General features: G+C 40.0%; 1 protein-coding gene across 6 annotated transcripts in view; it reads left to right on the top strand.

The window, feature by feature from the left end:
- tspan12 (tetraspanin 12) overlaps window positions 1-14,667 on the top strand; it is a 59,474-nt gene extending 44,807 nt beyond the window's left edge. For 5 of the 6 annotated variants that reach the window (XM_043709606.1, XM_043709609.1, XM_043709605.1 and 2 more), the window contains one exon: window positions 4,486-6,401. In XM_043709606.1, the coding sequence (XP_043565541.1) occupies window positions 4,486-4,794 (309 nt within the window). In that variant the 3' untranslated portion in view covers window positions 4,795-6,401. Of the gene's footprint in view, window positions 1-4,485; window positions 6,402-11,915 lie in introns of those variants that run through there. The other variant, XR_006314510.1, reaches the window with a different exon arrangement.

Below are 14,667 nucleotides of genomic sequence, written 5' to 3'. Positions count from 1 at the left end.
GAGTTGAGTGGCTTCTTTGTCACCTGACCTTGGAATGTCAAATAAACACTGTCCCTCCATCTTTTAGCTGCAATTCTAATTCCTTTTATTCCAATGCCCTCTGTGAGTATGTTTTAAATAGAAGATTTCTAATGAGATGAAAATTATTGTCCCTACTTTAAATATTTCTTCTCCAACTATTTTACTTAAGACAACATTGATTGAAATCCCACTAATACGACTGAAATTCAATCACTTTTTTCCCAGCTCGAGAATCATCTGTGAATTCCTATGGTTTTACAAGATTTCTCTGTCCTCCTCCTAATCCCCCTCCATCCTTGGACATAAGAATTCATTTGAGCTATCTTGTTATTTAGATTCACTTATTAAAGTTGGGAAGCTGCCATTTCTCGATTTCAAGCTGGTGCCCCTTAGAGATCCTCTGCTTACCCATTTGTCATTCAGTCTCCCTTGCCAATGAGATGGGGGTGCCACTCCACACTCTAAAGCCCTTTGTTTTCAAGCAATTCAACCAAATCTCTGAAAGTTAGGTGTAGATTACAGTTCTTAATTTCACAATACTCAATTATCTAAAGAAGTTTCATTATTGTGGGATCATACATTTGTTACAATTCTTGCTAAATGACAGACTTTGGGCCATATATTCTCAAACATCTCTTATCATACTGCCTGTTATAGATATTTGCCACTGTGACTTTGTACAGAATCTTCCATATTTTAATTTGTTAGCTTCTTTGTTCAGTCTGTTATGTTGGGTTTATCTTATGCTCAAAGCTACTATTGTCCTCACTTATGATCTTGCTCCCTAATGCTGAACTTTCTCTGCCATCCTTATGCCAACTCCACGGGCAGCCATTTTGTGCTGCCTCTAAGTCAATGCTACCCTATCCCCAGTGACTGCTGTAGGTCCATGTCTTCTCATTGTCCAGTCAGGGAACATCGGCACAGTGGCTCAGTGGTTAGCACTGCTGCCTCAAAGCGCCTGGGACTCTGGTTCATTTCCCGCCTTGGGCAACTGGCTGTGTGGAGTTTGCACATTCTCCCCGTGTCTGCATGGGTTTCCTCCGGGTGCTCCGGTTTCCTCCCACAGTCCAAAGGTGTGCAGTTTAGGTGAATTGGCCATGCTAAATTGCCCGTAGTGTTAGGTGCATTAGTCAGGGGTGAATGTAGGGGAATGGGTCTGGGTGGGTTGCTCTTCGGAGGGTTGGTGTGGACTTGTTGGGCCGAAGGGCCTGTTTCCACACTGTAAGGAATCAAATCTAATCTAAACTATAAAACACAAAAGGGAACAAAAGTGAAGCCAACTGAGGCTGAATTATGAAAAAAATGTAACAGTCAGCTATTGTCTGCTGCACCCAGCTGTCTTCTACCGGAATTAGGTGTGAATGAAGTTATGTTGGCTTGTAGTACATGAATAAATTGAGCTCTGACTTGGACAATGTCACCTTCCTCCACTTCATTGTCCTTATCCTCCTCCTCTGACACTGAGGAACTGGGAGAATGGGAGCAGTTTTCTAAATCATCACCTCATTGCCAGCACCAATTATGCAGAGGTAACACACCAGTATGATGTGGCATACTGTGTCTGGACCATTGGAGGGCCTTTCCAGATCTGTCCCAGCAGTGCAAATGCATCTCTAGCAATCTTCTATTCCATCATGGCCGTTGTTGAGGAATGGATAGCATTGTATCTGCACTTTGCCTCAGTCAGGGATTACACAATGGTGTCATGAGCCAAGATCGCAATAGGTAGCCTTTGTTTCCATATATATCACCACTGTAAAGCCCTGAACCCCCAATTGCACCAGGCGCATGGGACTGCTTCAGGATCGATGAGTTGTAACAACTGCCAGGGTCATAGGCACACACCTCAGGAAGTGATAATACATGAATATGAATTGAATGGAACCCTCACGTGTTGATGAATTCCATAGCACTATATGGCCCAGAGAAGGCTGATAGAGAGGACCTTCCATGTGTGTAGCTTTAGACACATTGTTTTATTTGCCTTAGTGAATGCATTGCTGCAAATTTGGAGCTTGGCCTCTGAGTGTTTGAATTTGCAGGTGTTGTCTGTGTACTATGACTTGATGACAGAGGTTGGGGTATTCTTGGTTTTGGACTGGAGGTGACACAGGTTGAACAGTCCATCACTTGTCCTGTAGATTAGCTCTACACCAGGAAGCTTCTAGATACAGGGTGGAGTGTTGCAGCAGGGAAGATATTGAAGTCTCACATTGCTAGGTTGAAACAGCCTTGCTTGACCCCAGTTTAGACATGCATCGGATGTGTAGTGGGTCCATTGGTGAAGATCAAGGCTTGTATGATGTCATGCAGCAGGTAGGGAATGGTGATAAATTCCTATGGGCAACCAAATTTGCAAAGGATGGTTTGATGTAAGAGACCAGGAGATCCGGGAACTACAAAGTCACAAGTGCAAAGTATTCCTGTGTTGGAAACATGACCAAATTGTGATGAAACAAAAGTGGACCTTTAAACAAATTAAGGCTGAGGCCCAACAAAAAACGTGATCTTAAGGTCAACTGGTGTGCAGGAAATACAGCAACTCACCAAAAGCCATAACATGCATGAATTTAAACGTCTTCAAAGTTTGTGAGAAGATTTGTAGCTCGGGTGCTCGTTGTTGTGGTTCTGTTCGCCGAGCTGGGAATTTGTGTTGCAGACGTTTCGTGACATACTCCGTGCTTGGGAGCCTCCTATGAAGCGCTTCTGTGATGTTTCCTCTGGCATTTATAGTGGTTTGTCTCTGCTGCTTCCTGTTGTCAGTTCCAGCTGTCCGCTGCAGTGGCCGGTATATTGGGTCCAGGTTGCTTTGTTTCAACAAACACATCGACCTGGACCCAATATACCGGCCACTGCAGCGGACAGCTGGAACTGACAACCGGCAGTGGCAGAGACAAACCGCTATAAATGCCAGAGGAAACATCATAGAAGTGCTTCACAGGAGGCTCCCAAGCACTGAGGATGTCACCTATACAGGGGACGAAACGTCTGCAACACAAATTCCCAGCTCGGCGAACAGAACCACAACATTTAAACGTCTGTTCTGGATCAGTTACTGGTAACCCCTCCCAAGATGTTGATAGTAGGAGCAATAACATTCAGTGTCAGGGGGAAATAAGATTCTCCTCTTGTTTGAGCTAATCATTGCCTGGCATTTATGAGGCACAAATGTTACTTGCTACTTATCACCTCAAGCCTGAATGTTGGTCCACATAGTAATTGCATATGGGCACGGATGACTTCAATATGTGAGGAGTCACAAATTGTGCTGAACATTGTATAGTCAGTGAATGCCCCAACATCTGACATTATGCAGGAGGAAGGCCTTTGATGACGCAGCTGAAGATGGTTTGGTCTAGGGTATTATCCTGAGGAATTTCGGCAGTGAACAACCACAACCATCTTCCTTTGTGCTAGGTCTGACTCCAACCAGTGTAGGGGTTTCCCTCCGATTCCATTGATTTCAGTACTACTAGGGCTCCTTTATGCTATACTTGGTCAAATGACAATTTGTCAAGGACAGTAACTCTCATCTCACCCCTTGAATTCATGTCTTTTGTCCAATTTTGGACCAAGACTGTAATGACATCAGGAGCTAAGTGCCTTGATTGGGATAATATGCAGATATTCCACTGCTGCCATCCTTCAGCTCATTTTCTTTTGCACTGAAAGTTGCTGGAAATATGAAGCTGAAAATACCATGTTTAAAACAGAGGAACAACAGAGAAAACAGTAGTGTGAATTAGATTGAAATCGGGTACAGAAAGGAGAGGGATAAATTGTTGGGTTGAGAGAGAGAATAGATGCAGGAAGTAAAGTAAGAGACGTATTAAATTGTACGTTTTATCTTTTAAAAATCTGAAGAACAACTTACACAAATGAGAACTCGCAGACTCAATGTTTCTTTTTCTACGTGGGTAGGGAGCATTTCAGCAACATAAAACTTTGTCGTCGAAAGGGTCATTTTACTGTTAGGTACCAGCTTTAACTTTCTGTGATGAGTTTAATTTTTAATATAATTTTTAATTCAAGTGCTGCAATTTCTTGAAATGTGTGGGAGGCTCAGTGAGATTCTACTCTTGCAAGGTGAATTTATGGATTGCTGTATCTTATCCAATTGCTTGTTGTGCTTTGCAAATTAAGGTTCTCTTCCTTGCCATAAATTGCTGGACAATTTACACACCAACAATGTCTTAGTCTGTTATGTTACCAGCGAATTCGGGTTCTTTGTGCAGCATATATACAAGCAGTAATTAGCATCTTGCATACCAATATGTAAGTTGAAAAAATGAGCGTGTTTCCACTGAGTGCAAACTCGTATACTTTACTGCACTTTATGTTGATGCAGACCATATAGTTGAACTTCAGAGTATATTTCAGTGGGGGGAAGAAAAGAGATTTAAAAGAAGGGCTTTTTTAAAAAAGAGTTATTTAATGTAACATCTTTTGTTCTTGAAACAGGGCTGTGGACAGAAAATATACAACTTCCTGCGTGGCACAAAGCAATTACAAGTGTTGAAGTTTCTTGGGATTTCCATTGGAGTGACACAGTTACTGGCCATGATACTCACTATTACATTGCTTTGGGCATTATACTATGACAAAAAGGAACCAAGAACTGGCCAAAGGATGGGCCCAAAACACCTGAGTGTCCAACACTTTGCCTGTCATTCAATAGAATTAATGAAGCATGTCCCAAAGAGCAATGAGCTGAGACAGGCAGGCGCAGCTCACAACTTTTGTACACACTTTGAAATAGAGGAATTGTAGCTGGAATTGAGCAAATCAGATGGATGCTGGAATCATGGCATGAAAATGTCTTTTACCATTGCAACGGATATCACTTTAGAATTTTGAAAGGACTTCTGAATTCTGTATAACAGTATCAGACCAAAAAATGTTTAAGAGGCTGAGAAAGAAACTTTTCAGCAAAGGTAACTGAAAAAGGGTTTACTTTGATTTCGGCATTTTTTGATTGCTGCTACAGAAGACGTGTACTCTCTTGAATGCCCATCTCCCTTTTGACCATCTTTACTTGACATTGAATTGATTGATGCATTTTTTTCACATGTACTGAGATATAGTGAAAAATGGTGTTTTGCGTGCTATACCGGCAGATCATACCATACAAAGTGCATCAGGGTAGCATTCATTCATTGAAGCTCTTCTTATATCTTTGCTTCTGATCTTCTTTCCAGGATGACAAAATCAATTACTTTCCAGTCACTGATGTCTACCCACTTTAACACCAAAGAGTAAAACAGCAGAAGCAGTACCGAACATCATCTATCAGTGATGCTCTGATCAATGTAAAAGTACATTAATTAAATATATTTTACAAGCCTTTTGACAGGCTTGTAGAATACTGAATTTGTTGTAATAGAACAGGAATTCTGAGTTCACCAAAAGTTTTGTCAGGGAAGGCTTGATAACTGTGCTTTGAAGATTTTCCTGAAATATTATTAATCAAAGCTGCCAATCCAAATTTGTTTACATTCTATGTTAATTAGATATTAGTGTAATTGATTAATGTCCTTTTTTTGTCATTCATTGGTCTGTGCAAGAGATTACATTTTTCAGTACTAGACATTGAAATTAACTCCCTTTAAATTTTTATGATACCATATCGCAAATCTCCATCTTGGTTTTTAAAATGATAGAAGTGTATAGGGCTATTTACTAAATGATTACAAACATCACATTTGTGATTATGCTCTGTTATTTGTGTTTGTATGTTTCAATAATTGTATTTTAAGCAATGCAAACCATTACATCAAAAGGTAGCACTACTCCCAGATTTTCTATGTTTTAATATTTCAAGTATACACTGAAAAAGGTCTTGAATCTACTGATTTTTCACTTCTGAAATAAGTTTTACAAAAATGTTCTGTCATCGTCATAGTGTGTTGCAATCTGTTGAAACAATGATGCACTCAGATATTGAGTGCTAGAATATAGATTTATGGCCACAATCCCCCAAGGAGTATTTTGCCTTTGTAAGCCTGATTATTGAAGTTCAGTCTGAGCAAATGTATACTCATTGTAATATTTAATAGCTTTTGGCTAGTGCCTTTGAGTACAGGAGTTGGGATGTTATGTTGAGGTTGTACAGGATGTTGGCGAGGCCTCTTCTGGGGAACTGTGTCCAGTTCTGGTCTCTGTTATAGGAAGAATATTATAAAGCTGGAGAGGGTTCAGAAATGATTTACTAGGATGTTGCCGGGAATGGTGGGTTTTCGTTATAAGGAGATGTTGGATAGGTTGACACTGGAGAGTAGGAGGTTGAGAGATGACCTTAAAGAGGTTTATAAAATAATGAAGGGCACAGATAAGATGAATAACAGGTGTCCTTTCCCTAGGGTGGGTGATTTCAAGACTAGGGGACCTATTTCTAAGTTGAGAGGAGAAAAATTAAAAAAAAGACTTGGGGGCAATGTTTTTCACAGAGAGTGGTTCATGTGTGGAATGAACTTTGAGAGGAAGTGGTGGATGTGGGTATAGTTATAAGGTTTTAAAATTCATTTGGTTAAGTAAATGAATAATAAATGTTTGGATGGATATGGGCAAAACACAGGCAAGTGGGACTAGTTTAGTTTGGGATTATGACCAGCATGGACAGGTTGGACTGAAGGTTCTGTTTCTGTGCTGTATGACTCAATGAAATTTTAACAGGTCACATTATGAAGCTTTCATGCACCTATCACATTATGCCACAAGCAAATTATTTGCCATTGAAAGAAAATTTCAGAATATTGAATAGCCTGGATGGAGTGGACATAGGGAAGATGTTTCTATTGGCGGGAGAAATGAGGACCCATGGCCACAGTCTTAGAGTAAAGGGAAGACCCTTTAGAACAGAGAGAAGGAGAAACTTTCGCCAGAGTGTGGTGATTCTGTGGAATTCATTCCCACAGTAGGCTGTGGAGGCCACATCATAGAGTATACTTAAAACAGTGATAGGCAAGTTCTTCATTGCCAAGGGGATCAAAGTTTACTGGGAGAAAGCAGGAAAATGGGATTGAAAAGCCTATCAGCCATGATTGAATGGTGGAGCAGACTTGATAGGCTGAATGGACTAATTTCTGCTCCTATATCTTATGGTCTGAAATGCTGAGAAGGACAGAACAGTTATAGGAAAGTCCACAAATTAACACTGACAGGTACTTTTACTCTAACACTATTTTGAAAACAAACCAATTTTGATTTCATGAAGTTGTAACTCAAGGTTTAACTCCCAGAAGATATGAATTGAGCTGACAGATTTCAACTGCATTAGACAAGGCAAAAATATTCTCTGTGAACCTCTTATCATTGGCTATCCTTACAGCATGGGAATAATGACACACACAAAAAAATGTAGACATAACATGATGGGCTAAGAATCAGTCGTCCAAAGAGTTAGCAGGAATAGAGCAAAAATGTAGCAGTTTGAAAGGATTTAGGATTTTTTCCTTAAAACCTCATGGCATCCTGCACAACATTTTGCTTTTATCCTCTTATGGGATGTGGTGTCACTGGCTAACCAGCATTTATTGTCAGTCCCTAGTTTCCATTGAAAAGATGGTAGTGAGCTGCCACCTTCAACCACTGCAGTCCCTGTGATGTAGGTAGACCCACCATCCCCTGAGGGAGGGAATACCAGGATTTTGACCAAGCAGCAGTGAAGGAATGGTGATATATTTCCAAGTCAGGATGGTGAGCTGCTTGAAGGGGAACTAGAAAGGGCGGCACAGTGGCTCAGTGGTTAGCGTTGCTGCCTCACAGCACCAGGGACCCGGGTTCTATTCCAGCCTTGGGCGACTGTCTGTGTAAAGTTTGCACATTCTCCCTGTGTCTGCGTCCTTTTCCTCCCACAGTCCAAATATGTGCAAATTAGGTGAATTGGCCATGCTACATTACCCATAGTAGTTTTCAGGGTAGATTAGGTGCATTGGTCAGGCGTAAATATAGGATAATAGTGTAGAAGAATGAGTCTGGGTGTGTTACTCTTCAGAGGGTCAGTGTGGACTTACTGGGCCGAAGGGCCTGTTTCCACACCGTAAGGATTCTTTGATTACAGGTGTTGGTGTTTCCATGTATCTGCTGCCCTTATCCTTCTAGATGGAATTGGTCATAGATTTGGAAGGTGGTATCGAAGAATCTTTGGTGAGTACCACAGTGCATCCTGTAGATAGTAAACACTGCTACTAATGAGTGTCAGTGGTGGAAGGAATGGATGCTTATGGATGTGGTGCTAATCAAGTGGGTTGCTTTGTCCTGGGAGGTAGCAAGCTTTCTTGAATGTTGATGGAGCTGCACCCACCCAGGCATGTGAGGAATTCTCCATCACACTCCTGACTTGTGCCTTTTAGAAGGTGGATGGGCTTTGCATAGTCTTTCTGCAATATTGCTAACTTAACATATACAGCGGCATATATGGCAAGACCAGTTAGGTTTCTGGTCTGTGGTAACCTCCTGAATGTTGGGATTGGGCAATTCAGGTGATGAGAAAGTGAGGTCTGCAGATGCTGGAGATCAGAGCTGAAAATGTGTTGCTGGAACAGCGCAGCAGGTCAGGCAGCAGCCAGGGAACAGGAGAATCGACGTTTCGGGCATAAGCCCTTCTTCCTGAAGAAGGGCTTATGCCCGAAATGTCGATTCTCCTGTTCCCTGGCTGCTGCCTGACCTGCTGTGCTGTTCCAGTAACACATTTTCAGCAATTCAGGTGATGGTAACACTATTAAATGTCAAGGGGTTGAATTTAGATTGCCTTTGCGTCTGATTGAAGATGGTCATTGCCTGGAATTTGTGTGGTCACTTGACAGCCCATACTTAAATATTGTTGAGATCTTGTTCCAATTTGACATGGCTGCTTCAGGATCTGGAGGATTTTAATAATTGCAGGATTTTTATCAAGAAAATATCTGTATTTCTGGTAGGATCAGCAATTAGGCATGGAAAGAAGAGTCAAAAGGAAAAAAAAAGGTACAATCCTTGATAAATAGCTGCAGAAGACTGTTCTGTACAAATAGATATAAGGAATGAATGAATGTGAAGATGGTGCTTATGAATTTAAACTCCATTGAATGGAGTAGCTAGGACTCAATGAAATTTGGCCAGTACAGGGTCAACCTTGAAGAATTATAGAGTCTGAGTTGTACAGCATGGCGTATAACTTGTCCATGCTGACTACACATCCTAAACTGATCTAGTCCCATTTGCCAGTATTTGGCCCATATTCCTCTAAACCCTTCCTATTCATATACCCACCCAGATGCCTTTGAAATGTTATGATTGTACCAGCCTCCACCACTTCCTCTGGCCATTCGTTCCATACATGTACCACCCTCTGAGTAAAAAGATTGTCCTTCAGGTCCCTTTAAAATCTTTCCCCTCTCACCTTAAACTTATTTCCTGTACTTTGGACTCCCCTACCCTGGGAAAAATAAACTTTGGCTATTCACCCTATCCATGCTCCTCATGATTTTATAAATATCCATAACGTCACCTGTCAGTCTCTGACATTCCAGGGGAGAAAAAGCCCCAGCATATTCAACCTTTCCTGACAGCTCAAACCCTCTAATCCTTATAAATCTTTTCTGAACTCTTTCAAGTTTAACAATAGATTTCCTATAGCAGGGAGACCAGAATTGGATGCAGTATTCTAAAAGTGCCATAACCAATGTGCTATACAGCTGCAACATGACATTCCAACTCCTATACTCAATGTACTGAACAATGAAGGGCAAGCATACCAAATACTATCTTCACCACCCTGTCTACCTGCGACTCCACTTTCAAGGAACTATGAACCTGCACCCCAGGTCCATGCCATTGACTGTATAAATCCTGCCCTGATTTGCCTTGCCAAAATACAGCATTCATATTTATTTAAATATTGGGTCCTTTGATATAGGTCTTGTTGTACTCTGAAATAACCTTCTTAAAATAGATACACATTACTGTGTTTTGATGAGTTGGAGTTTGTATAGGCTAGTATCAGGTAAACCAGCAAAGAAAGCATAAGAGAAGTTAAGCATTCAGGCGACCCGAACAAGAGTTTCAATGGTGCATGGGTCAAGATAAAGAATATCTTTGAGATGGACTAAATATATAATTAGAGACTATTGATCAGTCTGTGTCAACAGGAGGAGAGGCTAGAGTGCTTAGCATTATTTAGGCCCATATATCACAGCACCTTCAGCTGAGGACAGGTATGTGATTAAATGCAGAATCCAAAATGTTGTCAAAATTTTTCTTCAAAGGTTAATTTTGAAGTACCCATGTAGTGATAAGATAAGTATTAATTACTCATAATCTAGCTCTCTGGGACAGAAAATTAACGCTTACAAGTCTGGAGATTCATTCCTTAATATTGCACGTACTTTTCAATATTTCTTCTCTCTGTCTAATCTTTGGTTCCTTCCTTCTTTTTTCTCTTCCTATATCAGGTTTGATGTTGAATTCTCAGTTCTTATGTGCTAATATCACAATGTTGCAACCTGGTTAGTTAAGAAGATCCATGGTTGCTTGCCATGTGAAGCTCATTTCATCTGCCATTGCTCCAGCAATTTACAGAACAAAATATTGTCAACATTAATTGAGCAAAGGCACCTCTAACTAACAGTGGGCTGTATTTGTCACCCTGCCACAGGAGACTTTAGATTATTATTTCAAACCAGCATCCCCATTTGGTTACCCATTGAGATGAATTAACAAAAACACCATGCTTTCCATTATTAATTAAGTTTGTTCAGCATGGTATGACTTTCCATTCACAGCCAACATTATACCTTACTACAGCATGGTGTGACTTAATTGTAAGCTGACATGCATTGATTATCGCTCCCATCTCTGAATGTCAAATAATACCTCAATATTGCAACCCTGGACAGGCAATGCAAAGATGCTACTTATCTTGTTAAATTATTGTTCTAAAAAAAATCACAACATTGAAGAGTAAACACTGGAACATATGGGTCTGACAAAATAAACTGCATCCTAATTGAACACAGGTCTTTAGCATTACATTGTTCATTTACATACCTGTCAACCATTTGAACACCTCTGCCCTTAATGACTTTTGCTGACTGAAAGTGAAAGTGAATTCCACTCATTAAATTTTCTGTCATAAGTGACTTACATTTCCTCTGCCAGTTTGGGTGTTCATTTTTTTTTAGCCCTTGGGAACTTAACAGCATCTGGACAACATTGATTTCAGTTTTGTTTCACTAAATTAATAATGCAGCAAAAGTTTTCAGAACTGATGTGCTTGCCAGAGGCTTCCCAGCATCTTGGGTGCATTTTGTACAGTATGAATTAATCATTGTAGCATACTAATAATTATTCAATTATTATGCTTCATACATTAGGCTTGAATTCTTCTCAAGGTGGAATGGTTATGCCTTTGAATCAGGATTAAAGGGAAGATGTTTTGAATTTATATAAGTTTGAATGCAGTTACACTGAGGCCTCTCAATATGTATAATTAATTGAGCCATTTAGCAGGTTCAGCAAAATAAAGTTTATCAAGTTTTCATAAACTATTGCACATTTCCTATTTAATCCTTTGTAAAGGATTGCGTCAGGTGGAACAGATGTAAGTGACTTGTCACAATTATTAAACAGCATGCAATATTCCTGAATGATAAAGGTGACACAAGGTTGATTGCACTGTCATCTAGAACATATCAAGGCTTAACCTGATGTAGATTTGAGATCTATATAGCCTTCTAAATTGGGATACTGGTGGCATTTAGTGATCTGCAAGGTTTTAACACTCATAAAGTAAAACCTTGCTAGCTAAATAATATAATTTCTGATATATTAGGGACAGCCACAGAAATGACTTGTAGAAATTTTGGGTAAAGAGCAGAGAGAATCACTAACGGATATCTTCTTATTTCATGCAGATACAAAACGATACAAGTATTGAAACACTCAAGATTTTAAAACTTACTATCTCCAACACTGAAAAATGTGAAGCTATGATATCTATGTATTTAGAATTATTTTTATCAAAAATTATTATATATGTTATAATTATGCAATATTATATAATAATTCTATATAAATCTCTTACCTGAAATTCTATGACTTATACATTGTTTTTTTCCCTACGAGAGTGTTCTCTTCTTTCTACTCAAATTTTTCTCCTGGGCAACATGTTAAGTCCAACTAATTGGCGAACGAACCTTCATTTGACCTTATATTTGTATTGTCCTTTTTAATTGCCAGAAAGTACATGAATAACCCAGAATGACAACTATACACAGTGCATGACTTTCTGTTTAAAGCTAAACCTTAATTGTTTTCATTAAAATTATGGAGTACTAAATTTAAATCCTTGATCTGCGTGAAAACATCGTAGATTACAGATTCTTTATGAAGTGATTATTCATTCTCAGAATGTGGTCATTACGAGAAAGGCTCATACTGGTTCATTGCTCGTGGCCCTGTGTCGATCATGCAGAGGCTGCTTCTTGAACTGTTGTATGGTCATGTGGTGAACATATTCCCCTGATAAGAGTTCCAGCATTACAACATTTTGACCTGCCGAAAATGGAGGAATTTCAGGTTGATTGAGAACTTTTAGTGATGTGCTGCCATGCAATTCCTATACTTATTTTATAGGCTGAATTTGGGATTTGCTAATGTTGAAGACTTGATGTGTTGCTGCAGTGCATTCTGTTGTTTATCTCTGCTGTTATGATACACCATTGGTGGAGGGCAGTAGCGAAATAAGTTTGTTCATCTGAGGGATGCTGAGGATCGAGAGTTGGTATGACGGACATAAGAATTCACATGAATAAGGTTCGGTTGAGAACGATAAAATGCCATTGTATGTGTATCAGATACTAAGTTGGGAATTACAAGCAGAGCCTAGAAGATGGCAGAGATTCCTAATTTGGAGGCGATCTTCCAAAATCATGTTAGTTGACCTCAAAGTTATTGAATGAAGTTAGAATGCTTCTGGTCCAGCAGTAGGAGCACATGACTTCTCTGACAAGTAAATATTGAACTGCTTCTTTTTGGATTATCTCAAACCTTGAGTGTGGCTCCAGTTACACCCACCCTGGGGAGTATTTCCCTCACATTCCTGATTTGAGCCTTGTAGATGTGCCCTCACTGTTATCCAGTCTTGCTGCATGCAGATATGAATTGTTTCATGTGTGAGGAATTGCTCATTGAGCTTCACACTGATAATTGTTCAGTGAACTGTCCCATTTCTGACCTTCATTGTGAAATAAGGTCATTGATGAAGCAGCTGAAGATAATAGGGATTATAAATCATCTTCAATACCTAACTATTTAACAAATATTTGTGAATTAAATGTCTCCCAATGGACAATGTTCTTAAATAATAATAATCTGTTGGTCTTAGAAAATGTTACAGCAGCATGTCAGTTCCACAGAGGAGAGAGTCTCGAAGATGCTTCTAAAAACAAAGTGAACATTTGTGTTTACCATCAAAATTGCAAATTATAATTTTGTTTAGTATAGTTAAATCTCTTGCACAACTCAGAAAATGAAAATTCTTAGTGTATTCTAGTCTTCTCTACATTCTTCCAATATTATAAACAGAAGTGGCAGTGTGTCATTTGTCCCATCAAGCCTACCCTGCCATTTAACATGATCTTGTCTGAGCCTCTATCTCAATGCTATACTTCTGCTCTTGCCCCACACCCTAATAAATCCTCAGGCTTTGGAAATCAATTGATTTATTATTTAAATATATTCAGTGACGTGACCTCCATAGCTTTCTCCACAGTGGTAGAGAATGCCACAAATTCCCCTTCCTCTTTGTGAACAAGTTTGTCATCATAGTTCAAGATGTCCTGCTGTGTACCTTGAGACCATGAGCCCTTGTTCTGGAGCCCCAGTAAAGGGAAACAAGATCCCCGCATTCAGCCTGTCCAGCCCTGCCAATAATTGTATCTGTTTCAGTGAGATTCTCATACATTCCTGTGAATATAGACCCAGTCAACACAATGTTTTCTCATATGCCAAACCTGCCATACAGTCTCTGTGAAGCTCTCTGGCAGAAAGGAGATGAAAACTGCACAGAGTCCTTCAGATGGGGTCTCAGCAAGTTCTCTGTTCATCGGCAGTATGTCTTCCTTGCTTCTGTACATAAACTATCTTGCATTGATGCTCAACATACCATTTGCCTTCATGACTGTTATTACGTGCTTGCTTTCACTGACTGATGTGCAAGGACATATGGGGTTGGAGGGCTGGGTGTCCCTGTGTATACCATCGTTTTCCAGCCCATCACGTTTAAATGTTACTCTGCCGTTCTGACTTTCCTAGCAAAGTGAACAACTTCACACATCATACCTTTATTGGTGTGCATTTCCCCACTCGCTCAACTTGTCTAAGTCATCATAAAGATTCTTTACTCCAACAACCAACCGTCCCCCCCACCCACCCGCCACGTGCCAAAATACCAGTTTTCTGTGTTAAGCAAACTTGGAAATATTACATTTGATTCTGTTATCCAAATCGGTGACACATATGTTGTGAATACCTGGGGCCACAGCACTGTTCCCTCCAGTACCCCATTTATCACCACTTTCTATTCTAAGAATAGCCAATAATAAAAAGGTGATGGGGATAGGGTGGGATGCTCTTTGGAGGGTTGGTTCAGACTAGATGGGCTGA

This window comes from Chiloscyllium plagiosum, chromosome 19 (genome assembly GCF_004010195.1).
Source record: "Chiloscyllium plagiosum isolate BGI_BamShark_2017 chromosome 19, ASM401019v2, whole genome shotgun sequence".
Classification (NCBI taxonomy): domain Eukaryota; kingdom Metazoa; phylum Chordata; class Chondrichthyes; order Orectolobiformes; family Hemiscylliidae; genus Chiloscyllium; species Chiloscyllium plagiosum.
This window is presented reverse-complemented; position numbering and strand designations above follow the sequence as displayed.